At 35.6% G+C, this 22,076-nt stretch overlaps 3 protein-coding genes across 4 annotated transcripts in view; all 3 read left to right on the plus strand.

Moving 5' to 3' along the window:
- The window catches only part of LOC115982796 (disease resistance-like protein DSC2), a 59,137-nt gene that overhangs the window by 35,193 nt on the left and 1,868 nt on the right, over nt 1–22,076 (plus strand). Inside the window, exons 6-9 of the mRNA XM_031105512.1 lie at nt 17,336–18,170; nt 19,054–19,141; nt 21,190–21,433; nt 21,702–21,904. The gene's annotated coding sequence lies outside the window, so the exon portion shown is untranslated. The remainder of the gene's footprint in view (nt 1–17,335; nt 18,171–19,053; nt 19,142–21,189; nt 21,434–21,701; nt 21,905–22,076) is intronic.
- LOC115982793 (TMV resistance protein N-like) lies at nt 802–14,217 on the plus strand. Its single transcript, XM_031105510.1, has 9 exons — nt 802–884; nt 1,146–1,325; nt 2,471–2,658; nt 4,788–5,532; nt 5,732–6,243; nt 11,980–13,120; nt 13,336–13,608; nt 13,714–13,753; nt 14,097–14,217. Exons 4-9 carry the CDS (start codon nt 4,795–4,797, stop codon nt 14,129–14,131), a joined length of 2,739 nt encoding a protein of 912 aa, XP_030961370.1. The 5' UTR covers nt 802–884; nt 1,146–1,325; nt 2,471–2,658; nt 4,788–4,794; the 3' UTR covers nt 14,132–14,217.
- On the plus strand, nt 14,417–15,621 carry LOC115982797. 2 transcript variants are annotated; one of them, XM_031105515.1, is made up of 4 exons: nt 14,417–14,694; nt 14,807–15,182; nt 15,261–15,390; nt 15,466–15,621. In XM_031105515.1, the coding sequence occupies exons 1-4, from the start codon at nt 14,434–14,436 to the stop codon at nt 15,530–15,532; spliced, it is 834 nt and encodes a 277-aa protein (XP_030961375.1). In that variant the 5' UTR covers nt 14,417–14,433; the 3' UTR covers nt 15,533–15,621. The 2 variants fall into 2 exon arrangements, with proteins under 2 accessions (XP_030961375.1, XP_030961373.1); XM_031105513.1 differs by having other exon boundaries at nt 14,807–15,390.

The raw sequence follows: 22,076 nt of genomic DNA on the forward strand, positions 1-22,076 counted from the left end.
CTAGTTTTTAAAAAAAAAATTAAGTCAATAATTGATTAAAATGCACTTTTTGTTTCAAACATTAGAAAATAAGCTAATAGAGAAAAAAAATCCCATTTAGTGAACGTTTGGATAGAGCTGAAAAGCTCTTTTTAGCTATGTCCCATGTTTTTCAATGGATCCCGTGTACTGTTTATGGAACCCGCAAATACTTTTTCACCAAAAACAACTTCAAAACTGGGTCTCACGATACTATTCACATATTTAAAAATTATTTTACTATAATATTTTCAGTAATAAATAGTATCTAAACACACCTTTATTGTGGAGAAAGCATAAAGTTTCTAGCATGTATTGTTGAAAATTCATTGCGCGTTGTCAGAAAATTAGAGGAAAGTCAGGAGGAGACAATTGTATAGTACCTTCTTGGAAAACGAGAAATTATAAGGTTCACGTGGTGACAAGTGATATGGTCCACCATTCCACTAAAAGACTTACATTTGTTTAAAATTGCTGAGTTAGAAATTTTTTTAAACAGTTACTCAGTCAAAAAGAGAAGGCAAGTATTGTGGAAAAGGTGGTAAAGTCTCTGGTATGTATTGTGGAAAATTCATTGCGCGATGGAGACAACTGTAAACGGGTGTTCCACTTCCACTTACACATATAGGATGGTATCATGGTAGTACTCACACAGACACAAACTTTTTTTTTGAGGTTGGCCACAGATCAAATCTGTTCCCTATCACCCCTCTCTCAGCCATATTGCCACCGCTACTGCTGCTCTGCTTCTTCTTCACAGCCACCACTATTGCTGCTCTGCTTTTTCTTCATCGCCCAGCTGTCGCTACTGGTTCTTCTTCACTGCTACGGCTTCTTCTTCTTCTTCTGTGCCGCTGCTGCTGCAGGTGCTTCTTCTTCTTTTCTACCTCTTCTTCTTCTTCTTTTGTGCAATGTGGGTTTGATGATTCATATATATATATATATATATATTTTTTTTTTTTTTTTTTTTGTATATGGGTTTGATGATATATATATATAATTTTTTTTTGTTATGGGTTTGATGATATTATATATATATATATATATATATTTTTTTTTTTGTATAATGGGTGGTATCATGGTAGTACTCACACAGACACAAACTTTTTTATTGAGGTTGGCCACAGATCAAATCTGTTACCTCTCACCCCTCTCTCAGCCATATTGACACCGCTACTGCTGCTCTGCTTCTTCTTCACAGCCACCACTATTGCTGCTCTGCTTTTTCTTCACCGCCCAGCTGTCGCTACTGGTTCTTCTTCACTGCTACGGCTTCTTCTTCTTCTTCTTTGCCGCTGCTGCTGCAGGTGCTTCTTCTTCTTTTCTACCTCTTCTTCTTCTTCTTTTGTGCAATGTGGGTTTGATGATTCATATATATATATATATATATATTTTATATGGGTTGATGATATATTATATATTATATATTTTTTTTTCGTATATGGGTTTGATGATAATATATATATATATATATTTTTTTTTTTTTTGGTATAATGGGTATAATGATTCATATATGTTTGATGAGTTTGCAATCTAAATTTTTGTATATGGGTTTAATGAGTTTAGATCTAAATTTAGGATGATTTTGATGAATTTGTAGAGATGCTGGAATTCAAGAGGAGATAGTCAGAGAATAGAGTTAGAGGAAGAGAGGTAATACGACGAGAGAGAGGAGAGAAAATATAATAAAAAAAATAAAGAACAAAGTTTCTCTCCAAACTAGTTTGGAGGGAAACCCTTCAAACTTATCCTATATCTTTTTTTCGGATGTGAATTTTGAAAATCTAACCGTTAAATTTCATGTTCCTTATGTTCTTAACATGTATATCAAATTTCGTTCAAATCGGATTTTATTTATTATTTGATCAATGAACTTATTTTTTATACACAATTTTAGATTACAAAAACTTGAAATTTTAACATTTGTTTGATGACATAGCAATTGATCTTTGATCTTCTTGAAATTTTGCAAGCATAAAGGATATAATAAGAACATGCAATCCAACGGTTAGATTTTCAAATTTCACACTCAATATAAAAATATATGATAAGTTTGAAGGGGTTCTCTCCAAACTAGTTTGGAGAGAAACTTTATTCAAAATTAAAATACAAAGCTACAAAAAGCTACAGTAATAGTATATATCTACATGATTAGAGCAACCAAATCAATTAGTGTAAATTTTCCTTTTATTTTACACTAAAAACCTACTTTTTCTATTTTACACATTCATTTTTACAAAACAACCACATCAGTTTTCTATTCTATCATATGTTTTATTAAATAATCATTTTCTCACTTTTTTTATTATTATTTTATCTCAAACCCTCTCTCTCCACTCACGAGACTCTATTCTAGAGTCTTCTCTGAAACTCCTCTCTATTCCAACATTTTCACTCCTCTCTGAAACTCCTCTTTATTCCAAACTCCTCTTTGAAATTTCGATCCAAGCAGGGAGCACGGTGCCGATCTGAAACTCCAATCCAAGCACAGCGAGAAAAACTCCGATCCAAGCACGGCGAGAAGAACGCCAATCCAAGCACGCTAATCCAAGCACTCCAATACAAGCACGACGATCTGAAACTCCGATCTAAGCACACCGATCTACCACAAGCGCCGATCCATTCTCTCTGTCTCTATTGGTGTGTCCATGTGTGGGTGTGTTTGGTTTTGTGGTGTCTGTGGTTAATTTTGTTGTTGATTTTGTGGTTGATTTTTGATTTTGTCTGTGGGAGTGTGTGTATTAGAGGAAGAAGCAGATGATAAGGGCGTTAGTTTTGCTGATGGAGAAGAGAGAGAAAAAAAGGAGTGAAATTAGAAATTATTAAAATAATGTACAGAAGAGCTACAGTAACCGTGTATATATGCACGGTTACTGTAGCTCTTGTATATTTATGCATAATTTTACACCCACTGAAGTGAGTGTTTTTTGGTTAAAATGTGTAAAAAGAGCTGCTTTTTGTATTTTGTAAGATTATCCATGAACTAATGTGGTTGCTCTTATTGTAGCTAACTTGCGTATTTACATAGTAATACACAGTCTGATGCGAGTGAGTTTTGAGCAATATTGGGTAAATTTCACCACTTTTTCTATTATGCACTTATTGATGTACACACGTGGGTGTAATTTGCAGGCTAGCATAATTTTGGGATTGTATGTCGTTAGTTAGCATGCATTAAAAACAATTCAGTATAGTAACATCTCGAGTTTTTATAGCTCGAGTTCCATATAAAACTCAAGTCTTAAAAACTCGAGTTCTACTTGTTGATGTGGAGGTTTTTTTGCCACATGGATCTCGAGTCTTACAAACTCGAGTTTTTAAAAAATAAACTTGAGTCTATAAGACTCAATTTATATCACCATAAACACTTAAACCCAAAACAAACCCACTGCCTCACTCAGTGCCGGCTCTATATATAAAGCAACTGATGTAGTTGTCTAAGGCCTCAAGTAAAAAAAGACCCCCAAATTTTAATCAATAGGGTTTTAAAAAAATATTATAATAGTATTAATTAAGTCCAAGTATTACCCAATGAATAAAATAATATTTTTTAATCAAATGAAAAAAAAAGAAAAAAAAAATGTTATGTCCACGACATTTTTCACAACACTTTCAAAATAAATCATAAGAGATAGGTTGTTACAGGGTGTTATTAATGATAAAAAATTAATTTCAGTGATGAGTTCAAATTAGAACTAATAACAAATGAACACCTAAGATTTGTTATGAAAATATTATAAATATAGCACTTCTGGAAAAAAAAAAAAAAAAAAAAAAAAAAAAAAAAACAACAACAACAACAACATTTTTCATAAGTTGAGTTGACAAATTTTTACTAGTTTTTATTTAAGTCCACCACTAACATTACTTTTTTACTTATCACTATCAAATTATCAATCTGTCACATTAATAGGTGTGAAAAGTTTTGTCAAATTTTTTGTCTATAGACTTTCAAAAAAAAATCTACATAGGTCATGTTAATTAGTAGTAATTTTGCATCTAAAATAAAATAGTTGAATTTAAATTTTTTAAAAATCATATTTAAATATATAAAATGCCTCAATTTCAGTTTTTTCCTTAGGCCCCCAAATATATTAAGTCGCCCCTGGCCTCACTACTCACTCACCCATAACACCTACACATCTCACACCACATTGTCTCTATCTCACACCACATGGCCTCTCTCTATCACTGCTCCTCCCTTTCAACAAATTTACATTTCAGGTAAGGGTTTTATTGCCATTAGTTAGGTATTATTTATTGTTAGGGTGTGGGTTTTACTTTGCTTATTTATTTGGTATATACTTAATATAACTTAGTTAAAATACTATGATATTGCGAATATATACAACTTTGTTTTGTTAGTGTAATTTTGAGTATTTATTTGCATGGCTTTTGTTAGCAAAATTTATTCAACATCTTTAGTAATGTTAGGCTCTTATCAAGAGTGTGTTTTTGTCATGACCTTAGAAGGATTTTTTTTTTTTTTTTTTTTTTTTTTTTTTTTTTTGGTATTGGGTATGAAATAGGTAGTCTTAGCATGACCCAAGAAGGATTTGGGCTTTTTTGTATTGGGTATGAAACGGCTATATAGCTAGGTTTTTTTTATCAGAACTAATTTGAAGACATTTTTTGTCTAACATAAGAATGTGTAATGAAAGTCATGCCCTTTGAATGAATTGAAATTTGTACTTTGACTAGATAAAATGTTTTCTACTTTGACTAGATAAAATGTTTTGTAACTAACATATTACAATTGACTCTAATAGGTTCACAATGACTGTAATTGATATAATCCTATACTACGGTAGTCCGCTTAGCAATGCCAATGCGAACAAGGGATTGCCTTTTGAAGGGCCGGGTATAAAGTGCTATTATACTCAAATTGATCATAGGTTGAAGACCCTTAATGATTTAAAGATGATAGTTATGGAAGAATTGTGTCTGAACCCTGCTTTACACGACATACAAATGATTTTTCGTTCTCCACATGAAGTCCTTAAGCATCAGATTAATTACAAGTATATGGCAATAGAAGCGGACAAACATGTGAAGATCATGTTTGACAAGATGGAGAGGATAGCCCAAGTAAGTGCTATTGAGTTGTACATAAAGTTGGAGTTGCATGCAGAAGTTGGCGCTGAGGAAATCCAACAAACAACCACAAGTTTACAAGTTACAGTTCTAGATGCTCAATATGAATCTTTTACACATGTAGAGGATGATGATGATGACGAAGACTATGTTGATGATATTGCCATTAATGGTGAAGATTTTGTCAATAGAGATGAGTATGAAGAGGGGATTGATCGAGGCGACTTTGAGATAAACATTGATAACCATGAAATTGCTACCGATGTTCATGCTGATCATATATTTGACTGTGGTGAAACTAATGCAAACAATGCTATTAGTGTCCAGAACATTATGAACACAATCCCTACGTACACACTTCCTGCCTTGTCATTCTCTGCAAATACTAGGGCAAACATGGAACAAAGAACAATTGTACAGGTGTGTTTACACTAGTGTTTTTACTCTACAGCTGTTTTTTATTTAAAAAGATATGCATTTTTCATTTTCCTATACCTACACCCCACTCTAATACTTTCTTCTCTTTAATTGCATTCCAAACACATTTCTTGTTTCACTAATCTGATTCCTATTTCTCTCTCTGATTCAATTCACTCTTTTCTTAATCTTCCATTTATAGATCCCATCAATGGCTTCCTTGAATAATGAAGGAGCCAGCCCTTCTTCTTCCACTCGCCGATGGGAGTATGCTGTCTACTTGAGCTTTAGAGGTAAAGATACCCGCGAAGGTTTTACCAGCCACTTATATAAGGCTTTGTGCAACAAAGGCATTAACACCTTCATTGACGATATTGATCTTTCGAGGGGAGAAGAAATTTCGAAAAAGCTTATCCAAGCCATAAAAAATTCATCGATTTTGGTTATTGTCTTCTCTGAAAACTACGCAGAGTCTAAATGGTGCTTGGATGAGCTCGCTGAAATTGTTGAGTGTAGAGAAAAGGACAAGGAGATTCAAATTTGTCCAATTTTTTACAATGTTGATCCATCAGAAATACGAAATCAATATGGAAACTTTGGAATTGCACTAGCTAATCATGAAAAGAAGTTCAAGAATAACGAGGGCAAGGTGCAAAGGTGGAGGGATGCTCTAAGAAAAGCAGTTAATGCATCTGGATGGCATTATAAGAAAGGGTATGTATCTAATTGTTGACATCATGATTCATGAGTTCACTAATTTTATACTGCTAATCTGGTTTGTCATAACCACTGCATGCAAAAGTATTCTATTTTGATCATATCATCTAGTACAGGAGCGGTGTCAAGTGTTAATTAGGATGGTCACATGACCACCCTAACCTTAAAAATTTATTTTATATACCTTAAAAAAATTAGAATTTTAAATTACCATGGGTCATTAACCACCTAGAAAAAAATCTTGACCACTCTTAAAAAAAAATATTGAACACTCTAAATAAAAATTTGAGCCCATTAAGAATAGAATTCAACCTCTCCAAAATTTTAGTTCATTGAATGTTGAACCAAAAAATTGCATGAAATGTTATTGATGATGCCGAAAATCGCCAGTAAGCTGCACATGCTCTACTGATGCAATCTTGGCAAGACGGTCGGCTTGCTCGTTCTCCTCCCTTGGGATTTGAATAAACTTCACTTGAAGGTCGTTCATTTGTTTCTTCACTTGCCCCCAAGTACTTCTTCATTCGTTCACCCTTGCATTCGTAGTTGTCATTTACTTGACTTGTGACTACCTAAGAGTCGCAATATACAACCACATTTGTGGCTCCTGTTGCTTTGGCAAGATCCAGCCCCGCTACAAGCCTCGTACTCCGCTTCATTATTGGTCGTAGGGAAATCAAGTCGAACCATGCATTCGATCTCATCTCCTTTTAGGGAATAGAGTACTACACTAGCTCCACCTACTTATCTATTGGACGACCTGTCCGTGTGGATATTCCATTGAGGACACTCTCTTGCCCCCTAACCTTCCATATTGGTGAATTCTCTGATGAGGTCAGCAACTACCTGTCCTTTCATGGCCGTACGTGGGCGATACTGCACATTAAATTCACTCAACTCAATTGCCCACAACGCCATTCGTCCGGTGGCTTCAGGGCTACTCATTGCTTTCCGTAGAGGCTTATCCATCAGAATGATCACTATGTGGGCCTGGAAGTATGGTTTGAGTTTGTGAGCTACGATCACTAAGGTGAAGGCTAGCTTTTCCATTGGAGGGTACCTCATTTCTGCGCCTCAGAGCGCTCGGCTCGTGTAGTATATAGGTTTCTATACCTCGTCCTCCTCTCTGACTAAGGTTGCACTGACAGTGGCTGGGGAGACAGCCAGATAGAAAAACAATTCTTCTTTTGGTTTGGAGGGACTCAACAATGACAGGGAAGAAAGATATGCTTTCAGGTCTTCGAATGCTCGCTGATATTTGGCTGTCTACTCAAAGGACTTCTTCAACGTGCGGAAGAAAGGCAGACATTTGTTTGTTGTTCTTAAGACAAACCTGTTCAATGCAGCTACCTTACCGTTGAGACTCTATACTTCCTTGACGTTTTTTGGTGGCGTTAACTCCATTATGGCCCGTACCTTATCTAGGTTGACCTCAGTACCTCTCTGGGACACTATGAACCCCAGGAATTTTCCCGCCATCACTCCAAATGCACACTTGTTTGGATTTAGTTTCATGTTATAAGAACGAAGGGTATTAAAGGTCTCCTTGAGGTCCTTTAAATGGTTGTCTTCCCGTATGCTTTTTACCAATATGTCATCCACGTAAACTTGCATATTCCTCCTAATTTGATGTGCGAACATCTTGTTCATTAGCCATTGATACTTTGTGCCCACGTTCTTGAGTCCGAATGACATCATTTTGTAGTAGAAGAGACCTTGGCTAGGGATGAATGAAGTATTCTCTTGATCATCCTTTTCCTGCCTAATCTGGTTATAACTAGAAAACACGTCCATAAAGCTTAGTAACTGGTTCCTTGCTGTCAAATCTACCAAGATGTCGATCTACAGAAGTGGGTAGCTGTCCTTGGGGCATGCCTTATTTAAGTCTATGAAGTCTACGCACATCCTCCACTTTTCTTTGGCCTTTTTAATTATCACTACGTTAGCCAACCAGTCAGGATAGTACACTTCTTATATGAACTCTGCTTCATGTGGCTTGCGAACCTCTTTTGCTATGGCCATGTCCCGCTCCTACGCGAACACCCGTTTCTTCTGATGGATAGGAGGAAAAGAAGGCGATACATTCAACTTGTGGACTATGACCGAAGGATCAATTTTGGGCATGTCTTCGTGGCTTCAAGTAAAGACGTCCTAGTTCTCCCTTAGAAATGTTGTGAATGCCTGACGGACTGGTGGGCTAGCGAGACTGCTGATCCTGGTCGTTCATTCAAGCCTAGAATTATCAAGGAGTACCTCTTCCAACCTTCCATGGGCTCTGCCACCGTTCGCTATTCTTCTATACACATGGTTTGTAAATGATCGTCCATCTCCAGCATGGCAATGTAGCACTCGCGCGCCGCTACTTGATCTCCTCGTACCTCTCCCACTCCGTACTCGGTGGGGAACTTGATCATCAGGTGGTAAGTTGAGGTTACGGCTTTCCATGAGTTAAGGGTAAGATGGCCCAAGATGGCATTGCAAGCGGACAAATAGTCAACAACCAGGAATGTGACAATCTTGGTAATTTGTTAAGGGTAATCACCGACCATTACGGGCAAAGTGACCGCACCGAGGGGGTACACTCTTGTTCCTCTGAATCCAACGAATGGCATGTTAGTTGGAACCAGCCATTCTCTCTCAATCCTCATCTGTTGGAACGTTGGATAGTAAAGGATATCAGCAAAACTTCTACTGTCTACAAGGATCTGGTGACTGTTATAGTCCCCAACTCGTATGCTAACTACAAGCGTATCGTCATATGGGTGGCAGAGACGTCGAGCATCCTCCTCTGTGAACCCAATTACAAGGTTGTCGATCCGTGCCATCTTTGGGACTAAACTTGTCAACTAGACGTTCTAGACCATCCTAAGGTAGGTCTTGCGTGCCGTCCTAGTTGAACCGAAGGCTGTGGTGCCCCCTACGATCATCCTTATGTCTCCTAGAGGTGGCTTAGGACACTCCTTTTAATTCTAGGCAGCCTACTCTCGTGGTGGGTCCATCCTTTCCTTGCTAACGAATCTTTGCAATTTTCCTTATCTGATAAGGGCTTTTATCTGCTACCTCAGGTTGTAGCATTCAAACGTGTTGTGACCGTGGTTATGGCGGAAACGGTAGTACTTGTCTCTAGACCTCTTGTTGGGGTCTTCTTTCAGCTTGCCAGGCCATGTCAAGGCTGCCTTATCCTTGATCTGCATCAGGACTTGATCAATCAAGGCCGTCAATGAGGTGAAGCTTGCAAACCTCCCAATGGGGGGCTTGGAACGCCTATCCTCCCGTCGATCTCCTATCCTTGTTGTCTTTCATCCCCTGTCCTATTGTACATCTTTTTACCTTTCCCGCTTTTTAGGCTTCTCTTCTCGGGCAAGCAACGTGTCTTCCATGTTCATGTTCTTAGTAGCTCGATAAAGTACATCCAACATGGTTTTTGAGTCGTTTTTGTATAAAGAAAACATAAACTTCCCCTTTCGTAACCTATTGGTGAACTTAGCAACGAGTATTTTGTCGTCAGCCTCATCAATCGAGATGGCCTTCTTGTTAAAGAGGGTTATGTGAGATCTTAGCATCTCATCTTCCTGTTGCTTGATGCTCATCAAGCATGCCGTGGACTTCTTATACCTGTGCCCCCCTATAAAGTGCAAAGCAAACTACGCGCTCAACTCCTTAAAGGTACTAATGGAGTAAGGCGTCAACCTGCTGAACCATACCCTTGTAGGACCATTCAGTGTAGATGGAAAAGCTCAGCACATAATCTCGTTTGCCACACCTTATAGGTGTATAAGAGTTTTGAACAACTCCAAGTGGTCTAAAGGATCCTTCAATCCGTTGTAAGTCTCAACCTGAGACATGCAAAACTTCGACTGAAGGGGGAATGAAGTGACGGGTGTAGTGAAGGGTAAGTATGTCCGATGGACCAGCTCGTCGAGGTTGCTCGACACCCGTCCTCTAAGGGCGTTTATCATGAAGTCCATCCATTCTTTCATTATCTGCATCTTCGCGACCATGTACGGTGGGGCTGTATTTGCAACGAACGAACAACTGGTGTCCTGTCGCTCTTGTCTGCTCGGGGCGTTGCTTCTTTCAAGTCCTTCTTGGTCCATTCTTTCAGCACTGGTACCTTTTTGTTCGTCCCCATAGTTGTTGAGTCCAGCGTTCTTTTGGCACAGTTGCTCCTTCAAGATGGTTTTGCTTGGTGAGGCATTTCACAGCTACAACGAGGGTCTAGACTTGTCTTTTGAGGGCAGTAGTCCGTGGTTCGTCTCTTTGGTTATTGTTGGTTGCCATTGAGCGAGTAAGTACCATGCAACTCTTTGTCTAGGAAGCGATAGTATGGCTTCTAGCCTACTATTTCCCACAGATGGCGCCAATTGATAATGTCGAAAATCATCAATAAGCGGCATAATCCTCACGTGCTCTAGACAAAACTTGCACAACAAAGAAGAAGAAGACCTTATAGAGAGTACCGGTGTGGTACCGGCCAAATATCCTAGCTCTGGCACTCTAGTGTTGTGAAAATTCCCTAACTTAACCTTCGAAGGGTATTTGGCGAGTACCACACCGGTACTCTCTATAAGGTCTTCTTCTTCTTTGTTGTGCAAGTTTTGTTTAGAGCACGTGAGGATTGTGTAGCTTACTAATGATTTCTGGCATCATCAGCTATGTTCATAACATTTTTGCAACACTTTCATAAAAAATCCTAGGTTGCGGGTTATTATCGGTAGACAAAAAAATAATTATAGTAGTAGGTTCAAATTAGAACCAATATAAATTTACCACTTATAGGCTTTGTTGTGAAAGTATTGCGAAAATGTTGTGGATGTAACACTTCTCAAAAATTGCCCAAACAAAAAAATTAGCCTAAAAGCCCAAATCGATTTAATTGTAATTTTTTAAATTGTGTTAACAAAGGGCATATTTTAAAATCGCCATTTAAGAAAAAAATGAACATTTTTCCTTAGCTAGTCTATTAGTGCTTGCTTTAGTCTTTAACTGAATTTGCTGGATTTATGTGATACATTTTTCCAAAAAAATAATGATTTTTATTTATATTGTTACTTATTTAGGCAATATATGGCTAATTGAATGGGAGATCAATAGTTTAATGATTACTTGATAGTGTACATTGAAAAAGATATAGCTGCTAGAATTGATAATATAGTTATCATACAACAATTTCAAAATAAAAAACTTGTCAAATGAAATTTAAAAACTTCAGGTATTTGAGCTTTTTTTTTTTTTTTTTTTTGGTGATGTCAATGCGCAATATATGGGTAATTGAATAGGATATCAATAGTTTAATGATTGCTAGGCTGTGTACATTGAAAAAGAAGTAGCTGCTAGCATTGATAGTAAAGCTATTATACAACGATTTCAAAATATAAAAACTTGTGAAAGGAAAAAAAAAAAAAAAAAAAACTTCATGTATTTGAGCCTTTTTTTTTTTTCTGTGATGTCAATACGTATATTCAAGTTTTATTTTTATTAACTTTTTTTCTTTAATTTAAATTTTTAGTGACCACTCTAAAAAAAATTCCTGAAGCCGTCACTGGTCTAGTACGAAGTTAATTAGTCTAACAAGGTCCAATTACGAGTTTCTCCCATATATTTTTATATTTCTAATATGATGTTAATATCAAAGATAGTTGTGTGCTATAACTCACTACTAGATATCTTGAATTCATAGTTCATCTGCTAATCTATCTAATTATATGTTTTCTTATGCTATGTGATTGTCAGCAGCGCTACATATAAATCTGAATCTCACTTCATCCAAAACATTGTTGAAGAGATATCAAATGCTAAATTAAATTGGACGCCGTTATATGTTGCTAAATACCCAATTGGAATAAATTCTCGTGCAGAGGCCATCGAGTCACTTTTAGATATTGGGTTAGATGAATTTTGTGTGGTAGGGATGTATGGCCTTCCTGGAGTAGGAAAGACTACAATCGCAAAAGTTGTTTATAATAAAATTGCTAAACATTTTGATGGAAGCAGCTTTTTAGAGAATGTTAAAGAAAATTTAGGTACAAATGCTGGCATAATCAAACTACAAAAGCAACTTCTTAATGACATCTTAAGGGATGGAAAATGGAAAGTGGGCAACAGTTCTAAAGGAATCACTTTGATAGAGGAGACACTTTGCTATAAAAAGGTTTTTTTAACTCTTGATGATGTTGATGATTCAACACCAATAGAAAATTTGCTAGGAAAATGTGATTGGTTTGCTCCTGGAAGTAGAGTCATTATAACATTAAGAGATAGACACTTGTTAACTGCCCTTAAACAAAAATTTTGTACAACTTACAAGGTCAAGGAATTCGAGGTCAAGCAATTAAACAAACGTGATGCTCTTCAACTCTTTAATGAGCATGCCTTTCTTGGAAACAAACCTCATGATGAAGATTATTCTAAACTTGCAACTAAATTCATAGATTTTTCCAATGGTCTTCCACTAGCTCTAAAAATAATAGCTCGTGATTTGTGTGGAAGAGCTAAAAAAGAATGGGAAAGTGCATTAGATTTGTATAACAAAATTCCAAACAAAGACATTCAAAAAATGCTTAGAGTAAGTTATGATGGATTGGAAGACACCGAGAAAGATATTTTTCTCGATATTGCATGTTTCTTCAAAGGATGGGACAAAGATTATGTTGTAAAGATATTAAATGCTTGTAAATTACATCCAGGTTCTGGTATTCCAAGACTTCTTAATAAGTGTCTCATAACTGTTGATATATTTGGTAGATTGTCAATGCATAACTTGATACAACAAATGGGTAGGGAAGTTGTTCGAGAACAAGCACCAAACATCCTTAGAAAACGTAGCAGGTTATATTGTTACGAGGATTCGCTTGAAGTACTAAAAGGAAATAAGGTATAAGTTCTTTTTCTTCAATTATTTTGCTCTTTATTTTTTTTCTTTTTCACTAGGTAGAAGTATTGTATTTTTTCTTTAATTTTTTTTCTTTCTAATATTTTATAAAATAGTAGTTTGTTAGTATTTTTTATTTTGGCTTAAAATTTCAAAATTATTATACATTCAAAAAATTATATTACTTTCTATAGTTGACTTGATGCTTTTTCAATTAGGGATCAAAAAAAATTCGTGGCATAATGTTGCATTCGCCCCAACTAGTAAAAGTGCAACTACACACGGAAGCTTTCAAAAAGATGGAAAATCTCAAATTCCTAATAGTTGAGAATGTACATATTTGTAAACCACTTGAATTTCTTCCCAACAAGTTAATACTTCTTAAGTGGCCCAATTATCCTTTTCACTGGCCATCCGAATATTTTCCTGAACAACTTGTTGCTATTGAGATGCCACATAGTCACATTAGATTGCCAAAACTAATCAAACAGGTATGATTATGGATATTTTTAAATTGAGATTTTTGTTAAATTTTTTATTTCAAATTTTTTTGTAGTTAACTTTTGATTTTTTTTTTTTTTTTTTTTTTCCTACAGGAGTGTCATATAGAAAATTTGATAGATGTCAATCTCAGAGGTTGTAAATTTATTACGAAATTACCTAAATTACGGGCTCCATATTTAGAGAATTTGAACCTCTCTTATTGTAAAAATTTAGTTAAATTACCTAAATTATGGGCCCCAAAATTAGAAAATTTGGACTTCTCTTATTGTGAAAATTTAGTTAAATTACCTAAATTATGCGCCCAAAATTTAAAGGTCTTGTACCTCAATAGTTGTAACAATTTAGTTAGATTACCTAAATTATGGGCCCCAAATTTAGAGTATTTGTACCTCTCTTTTTGTCGAAATTTAGTTGAGATTGATGAGTGCTTTGGATCTCTTGAAAAGCTTAAAAGTTGGTATCTCGATGATTGCAGAAATCTTCAAATTCTTCCAAGCCAGCTCAGGTTGAAATCTCTTGATTTTTTTACTCTTTCTGGCTGCTCAAGGCTTGAGAAGCTCCCTAATTTTCATCCAGAAATGGAATGTTTAAAGACTTTATATTTAAGTGGGAGTGGTATTAGAGAGGTGCCTTCATCAATCGAGCATCTCACTAAGCTTGAAAGATTAAGCCTTTTTGATTGCAAAAACCTTCGGGATCTTCCAGATAGCATTTATAAATTGCAACAGCTTCGGGAATTGTCGATCCCTACTGGCAAATTGAGACCGACGTGCGATTCTTTTGATGGCTCTTCCGGATAAGGGTTCGTGAACATGACGCAATTGAATCTCCATGGATGTGAAGGCATAATTGAATTAGATCTTTTGATGAAGCCTGATTACTTCCCCACATTGGAAAGAATAGATCTATTTAGAAACAATATTGTTACTGTCCCTGAAAGTATTAGCAGATTTCCCAGATTAAAATCACTTTATATTAGGGATTGCAAACTTCTTCGTGAAATTCAAGGACTTCCACATGCAAAGAATTGTATGTTGTTGGATACCCAATCACCAAGCGGGCTATTGAATCAGGTTTCTCTCTTTCTTTAAGATATATATAAAGAAACAATTTTTGTTACTTTCTCTAAATACTTTATGAGATTTGCTAAGTGAAAAATATCTTGAATTTTCTAATTGCATGTAGGTAATAGAAATTATTCGGATTTTACCAAGTAGAGTATGTGGTAGGGACATATTAATGGATCCACAGTTAACCAATTACTTCCCATCTAAAACTGAGGGTGCTGAATATGAAGATGGGGACATATCAATGGATGCGCAATTCTCCAATAATTTCCTATCTGAAATTGAGGGCGTTGAATATGAAGATGGGGACATTGATCGTACTATTTATTTTTGGGGAACTGGGATGCCGAAATGGTTTAATCATCAAAGTGTTGATAATTCCATATTTTTCTTTGTTGGTCGCAAATTTCCAAAACTGGCTGTCTGTATTGTTCCTGGACGAGAGTTTGTTTGTGTCTCTGTTCACATTTCCATCAATGGTTATAAAAAATCAGGTTTGTATTTTCGAGGTTTGTCTAGATTTACAAGAAAGATGCCACATTTATTTGATGAGTTCAAATTTTTCCTTGCAGAAAATAATCTATTTTTATTTTCTTTAACTCAAAGGTCTCTGCAGAGACATTTGAATAAATCAAATCCAACTGACCAGAATCTTGTTGAGGTTTCAATTACATATAGCAAGAATGGGTATTCTGTAAAAAGGTAGGGGGTCCACGTAGAATGCACCTGTCCTCCTCAAGAATCTGCTAATGCACCTATTTGGTATTCTATATAAAGGTTGGCGGTCCAAGAAGATGATGCTGTTGATTACTGGCCAACTTCGAAGAAACTGTGGACATTTTGATGACCTCCGAAGAAATATGCCTTAATCAAAAAATCACATTGAAACTATTTCTCCTCTATCGTTTCGGTACGGCTTCTTTTGCATTTGATTCCAAGGTATGTTTCCCTTTTTGGTAGCACTGTTTCATTTGCATCAGTTACACAGTGGCAATGGATATCATATCAACTTATAAGTATTTATTGTGTTTCTGCAAAAAAAAAAAAGGAACTGAATAACTTTCTAAACTTAAAATTGTTATTTTTAAAATAATTATTTCATTTGGGTTAATTGGTCTTTTTTTTTTTTTTTTTTTTTTTTTGACTACGATGGTTGCAGTTGAAGTCACTAGTAGGCCCCAGATTTCCTTTTACCTTGGATGTGAGCTCAGTCTGGTATGATTTTGTGTTTTTTTATCTGATTTTTCAAATTGAGATGCATAATTTCTGCTCAGCTTACCATGTGGCCTAACAATGGTGACGAAAGATCTTGCAATAGTTTCCTAGTTTTATTCATTCATTTGGACTTTGTTGGTTTCTTGATTTAAAAAATCATGTACACCAGTCGCTTAGAATCCTGACTTTTGTAGAAAATGTGTATCATTTTGAATTTTAGAAGCTACATCAAATTCGTTGGCTGTGTACAAGACTGTTTGAGATAAATCGTAAATGATTTGCATTACAGCATCACACCTGAATGGTCTATAATAATTTACTAGGTTAGCTGGTCATTTAAGACATGCTAACCAAAAATTAGAAAGGCTGTGCATTTTAATGTCTTTGGTTGGGTCTCTGGAAGAATATATTTCATATTTGACTGGTTGAAGAGCTGATTTTCAAAGATATAATCTAAAAGCATAGGTCTTTAATTTTTTTTGTTCTCTCTCTATTAATTAGGAGTGTTTGATATAGTGAGGATCACAGGGCCACGATTTCTTTATTGTTGGCATAGCAACTGTAGCAGCTGTTATAACTCTTTTATTCCTTTAAGTTTTTGCATTTAAAATGATCCTTCTATCCTTTAGGATCCTCTGTCCACATTTTACAGCCAATCCTCTATAGGTCAAACTTAATTTTAAAGGTAGTTCGAGTCACCCTATAGCCATTAGAATACAAGACAAGCATTAGAGGGAAAGCTTTAATTTCAAGTCAGTCTTATGCAAGTAGAAAAGATAGTTGGAAAATGAAAATCCACATTTAATAGGTTGACCCAGTTCTGAATTATGCAGAAGGTTATGAGCTATAAGCATCTCAAACTTCATGGCATACTGTGAACTGAAGACAAGGGCAGTCTAGCAAATTTTGTTTGGAACCTTTAAAAAAAATCCTTTGATGAGCCCTCTACACTGAGGTAAACTTGAAGCTCCTTCTCTGCACATTGATAAAGTCACTTAGACACAGACTCGGCTTAACCCTGCATTACAAATACAGGATGAAACACATTGTTTCCTTCAAGTTGGAGGAAATGGCAAACCTTTCAAGTACTCAAACAATTGCCTCTTGGCATGCTAGTCCTCAGGTAAATAATATCCATAGACATTTGTCCATTTAAGAACTTGCCTCAATTCAACTTTCTGCATAAACAGCATATTTGATGAGAACAAGGAGGGTTTGTGCTTTACTTGGAATAGACTCAGGTATCGGGGGTGCTACAAGAGATTCAAACTTCAGTTCTATCCAGTTTAGTGTATTGGATGAGAATGAACTCAGTAATTGTATCAATGGAGGCCTTGACCATTGGTTTCAAAGCAACTTTCAGGTCTCTCTCTTTCACACTCACTGTCTCTCTCTCACTCTCTCATGAAGCTCCATATTTTCTATTTTACAGGGCTACTCTAGTCAACGCTATATTTATAATGATTGTTTTCCTAAATGTGAAATTCCAGAGTGGTTTTGCCATCAAAGTGGTTCTTTATTGAGAATCCAGCTACCTCCAAATCTTTATACTAATTCTGACTGGGTAGGAACTGCTCTATTTGCTACATTCACAGTGCATAAGCATCCAACTCTCATTCTTGACAATTTGGATACAGAAATTTCTCATGGCTTTTCTTGTTCTTTGAGAAGTGACATGGGCAGCTGGACAGAGTCAAATAAACATTACATCACTGAGTCTGAGCACAACAAATTTATTTGGTTAAAGCAACGTAAATTCATTTGCATCATGCATGTACCTCATGCTCGATTTTCAGATAAGTTGAATTGTAGCAATCTCTTAACTGCTTTATTTGGTAGTGATAGCCAAGACTTGATGGTGCAAAACTGTGGTTACGGTCTTGTGTACCAGCAAAATGTGGGAGAGTTGGTGCAAACATTAGTCCAATGCTCAACCATGTTTTCTGATAATTCCGATCTCATCCACCAATTTACTGCTCATCAATCTAGAACAAAGCAGCAGAGCCATGATGATGATAATGTTGAGGGGGAAACCAGTGGAACTGGTGGATCTAATGGGACATTGAGAGGGCTTCCAGAAAAAATAAAGCAGCAGAGCCATGATGATGATGAAGATGAAGATGAGGGAGAAACCAGCGGAACTGGCGGATCTAATGGGACATTGAGAGTGCCACAGTATCAGGAAAAAGTTTGTGCAACTTGCTATCAAAAATTCATTGATGCCGGGGGGGCCAACCCATTATTGTCATCGTCGAGAACGCTCTGAGGTACCTCTCTGTTTCTCTCATGACCTTTATATGTATAGTTTACAAGACTTTCATTTACACTTTACACCATCTATAGCCTTCTATACCATTGTTAATGAGAGCACAACCTTTTTGGTGTCTATTTTTTAAATGATCCAAAATACTCTTCTACATTAATTATAATAAGTTTAAAAAACTTAAACTAATAAGATCAAATAAAAAATAATGAACTTCAAACATCTAACTTTTGAATACACATGGATGAGATGAGGGGGCTACTTCTGTAGTAAATACCCCAAAACAAAACAAAATATATGAAGGGATGGTTTTGGTTTTGGTTTGTTCCGTTCCTCGAAGATAATAAAATATTTAATCAGTAGACTTTATTGGAAAGACTTTCTCCCGTAAAGTAAAAGAGCCTATGTATTGTAGGGTGGGCTTTCTAAATCACTGCAACCACAACAACTAATTCCATTTTTTATTCCTCCGCACACCAACCTTGCTGCACTCTACCCCCATCAATATCATTATCATTATCTCCCTTAATTTCTCATCAATTTATCATCTCATGATAGTTTACTGGACATTTGATGTTTGCCGTTACATCATACTATGCACTTTGGTATGTATTATGGAATGGTAGCCACTCTTCCACAAATTTTCCTACATCCCATTAAAAAAATATATATTTCATTTAGATAGCATATTAGGGAAATAACTATCTATCTAATATTTTAAATGCTTACAACATCATAGATACTTATGATATGTGGGTATCATAGGACTAAGATCCACATATTGTGAGTGTAATGCTGTATCATCTCTTATTAGAGATCATGTTTGGTTTTCAATAAAGTTTTTTTGTTATGAAAAAAATAAAATAAAATTGAGCCTCACAATACAGGATGAGACACACTGTTTCCTTCAAGTTGGAAGAAATGAAAAACCTTTCAAGTACTCAAAGAATTGTCTCTTTGCATGCTTGTCCTCAGGTAAATAATATCCATAGACATTTGTCCATTTAAGAACTTGCCTCAATTCAACTTTCTGCATAAACAGCACATTTGATGAGTACAAGAAGAATACCTTCTGTAATCCAATGCAAAAGTTTGATTTACCCATTGCCAGATTTTTGTTATGAATTTTGGCTGTGATTCAGGTTGGTAAACACTCTTCACAACTTAGAGAAACACAGATTGATTATAAGAAAATTGGTAGTACCCATCTCAGTACTCTAATTAAGTGGGGAAAAAAAGATTGATTGTCTCGGCAATAGAAATTTTGTTCAAGATTCATAAAATGTGTGATACTCTAACATAAATACCCCAATACCAACACACTCCACCCCCCCCCCCCCCCCCCCACCACAAGTCCTAAACAATGTGGGTTTAGGACTTTCTTGATATTGCATTCAAATCATGTTTAATCATGATACATACATACATATATATATATATATATATATTCTCGTAAAACTGGATGTGGGTGTATTTTAAGAATTAATTTTAATAGATGAAAAAAAATTGTTGAAAGCTTTCTGTTTCTCTTTTCTTTTTTTTTTTCTTTTTTTTTTTTTTTTTTTTTTTTTTTTTTTTTGGTGGGAGTGGGGGGTGTAGAGGAGTTGAAGGACTGAGAGTCTTTCGTAGCATCATTTAAACTAGTTCAAGAGAGTTCACAAACAATAAACTTGACTACACATGCCCAAGAGAAATTTTATTTGTTATTAAGGACTTCAAAACCTTGAAGACAAAGTGTCACAAGGTGCATCCCTGTTCAAGTTCTAAATTAGACAGGTCATTCACTAACTCCCAAAACCCAACTTCAATTCATAAAAATTGTATATATGTATTATGCATCGAACTTACAATTATAATATTGATACAATGACTTCTTACCAACCCATGGAAATCAGAAACAAATTACTATCACATCTTGAAACAGAGGTTGCGTGCAGATTCACACTACTTTCTAGGAAATTTTCATGTATATAACAAGTGAAAAGAAAATTGTACTTGAGTCAAGTCTGCATGCTGGGGTAGCAACTTTCTTAATTTTTTATGAAATTATATATCTATTGAAAAAAAAGCAATGGGATTATCTGTTCTCACAGAAGCTGAATGGCTGGTAAGAAATGAGAACTCAATTCCTAATAACTATGACTTTTGGCTTAATGTAAGATCTAATGTTTCTAGGGGAAATTATCCACATATTACAAGGGCTTTTTATTTTTTTAACCAATCTACAGCACAATGAAATTGTGCATTAGTGAGGAATTGATGTGCATTTCATGTAGCCAACTCTATTATTTAGAAGGAGCTAAGTCCTAGGTCGGGAAGTGCAGTTAAGACTGATTAGGCCCAATGAATTAGTCAAGTCTTTTTACTGTCAACCAAGCCTACTGGCTTCTCTTTAGTGAATGCTTATATGGAAGGAGCAAAACTTTGAGATATAGTTCTTAAATTTGGGCCGACCTATGGAAGCTTAAATCCTTTCTCAAAGTGCTTATTTTCCTCTGGAAAGTGTTAAATGATAGTCTTTGGTAAGAAGAGATTTTACAACAAGGAATATAATCACTGATGCTCTTTATCCTTATTGTGATTTATAAGAGGAATTCTTCTTGTTTTTTACTTTTTTATTAATTAAAAAAATATTACATCAAGTGGTGCGCTACTGGACCTTAAAGATAGTGGAAAACACTTTTGGAGCAATTGAATATAATACTTAGACCTAGAACTATTTGTATGTTAGGTTTATTTGTGCTCTTGTTCCTTTTCTTCTGCTATGGGTGAGTGTTAGTGCCAATCTTTGTTTTTTAACTCTCTCTCTCTCTCTCTCTCTCTCTCTCTCTCTGTTTTTCCCCTGCTTCTAGACACTGAATGTTGCCTTCACTTACAATTTCTATTAGGAATGGAAATCTACATAATCATTATTGGACTACTAAAAATCATGTTGGTGAAGTTTATTTTATGAAACGGGCTATCTACCACCATTATTTTTTCCTTGATATGTCTCATAAAATGTATGCTTTTTACATAAACAGTTGAAGGTTAGTACTGGTGTTTATCAACAATGCTCAAGTGCTACTGCAGCTTCCTTTTGAAAAGTAGGGGTAAGATGTTGGATAGAGAGATCTAATTTAAAAGTGAAAACAATGCAGAAGAAAAATGTGAGAAAGCTCCTAATTAGGATGTTGAGCACAAGAAAACTTGTGAAGATTCAGCTCACTTTTGTAGTTTGTATGCATTCCCTGAAGACTACATATCAAAGTTAAAAGAAATGTGGAGGTAAAAGAAATCATTTTGTACATTTTTTAAAAATTCAAGCCATTCAAAAATCTTAGTTTGTTCTCATCATCTATAAATACTATAAAGCTGAAGCGTCTGACTTTTTGTTGATCTTCTGCAATTATGCCACGTAAGCTTTAGAGGTCTCACAAATTAGACGTCACCATTATTAATTATTAATTTTTTAATGCTTTATTTTTAAAACCCAACCATTCAATTACCACCCGATAATTGCCCTTCACAATTTTCTCTCTTTACTCCAATGCAGACTCTCTCCTCGATTAAGTCGCAGAGCCAAGAGTGTTATGAATATTTAAAAAAAGGTTACTAGTGAAGGGTCTGTCAATCGCAGGCCACAAAACCTACATAAGCTTTCATACTCTGAATTTGGCTTTCAATATTATTGGTTGTCCCCAGAAAGCTATACTTTAATACTTCCTCTGCATCTCTCATGACTACATGATCCACATTGTGAGTATCCATTTTGTGTTATTCTTACTTTCTCTTTATTTTTCATGCTATTGGTATTGGAAATTTTCTTTATATTTCATGTTCTTGTTTATATTGGTGGTGTTGGAGTTGTTTAATTTGGTTTAGCATGCAATATTCTGTATTGGGTCAACTCGAGTGTGTGATAATTTAG

This window comes from Quercus lobata, chromosome 3, assembly GCF_001633185.2.
Source record: "Quercus lobata isolate SW786 chromosome 3, ValleyOak3.0 Primary Assembly, whole genome shotgun sequence".
Classification (NCBI taxonomy): domain Eukaryota; kingdom Viridiplantae; phylum Streptophyta; class Magnoliopsida; order Fagales; family Fagaceae; genus Quercus; species Quercus lobata.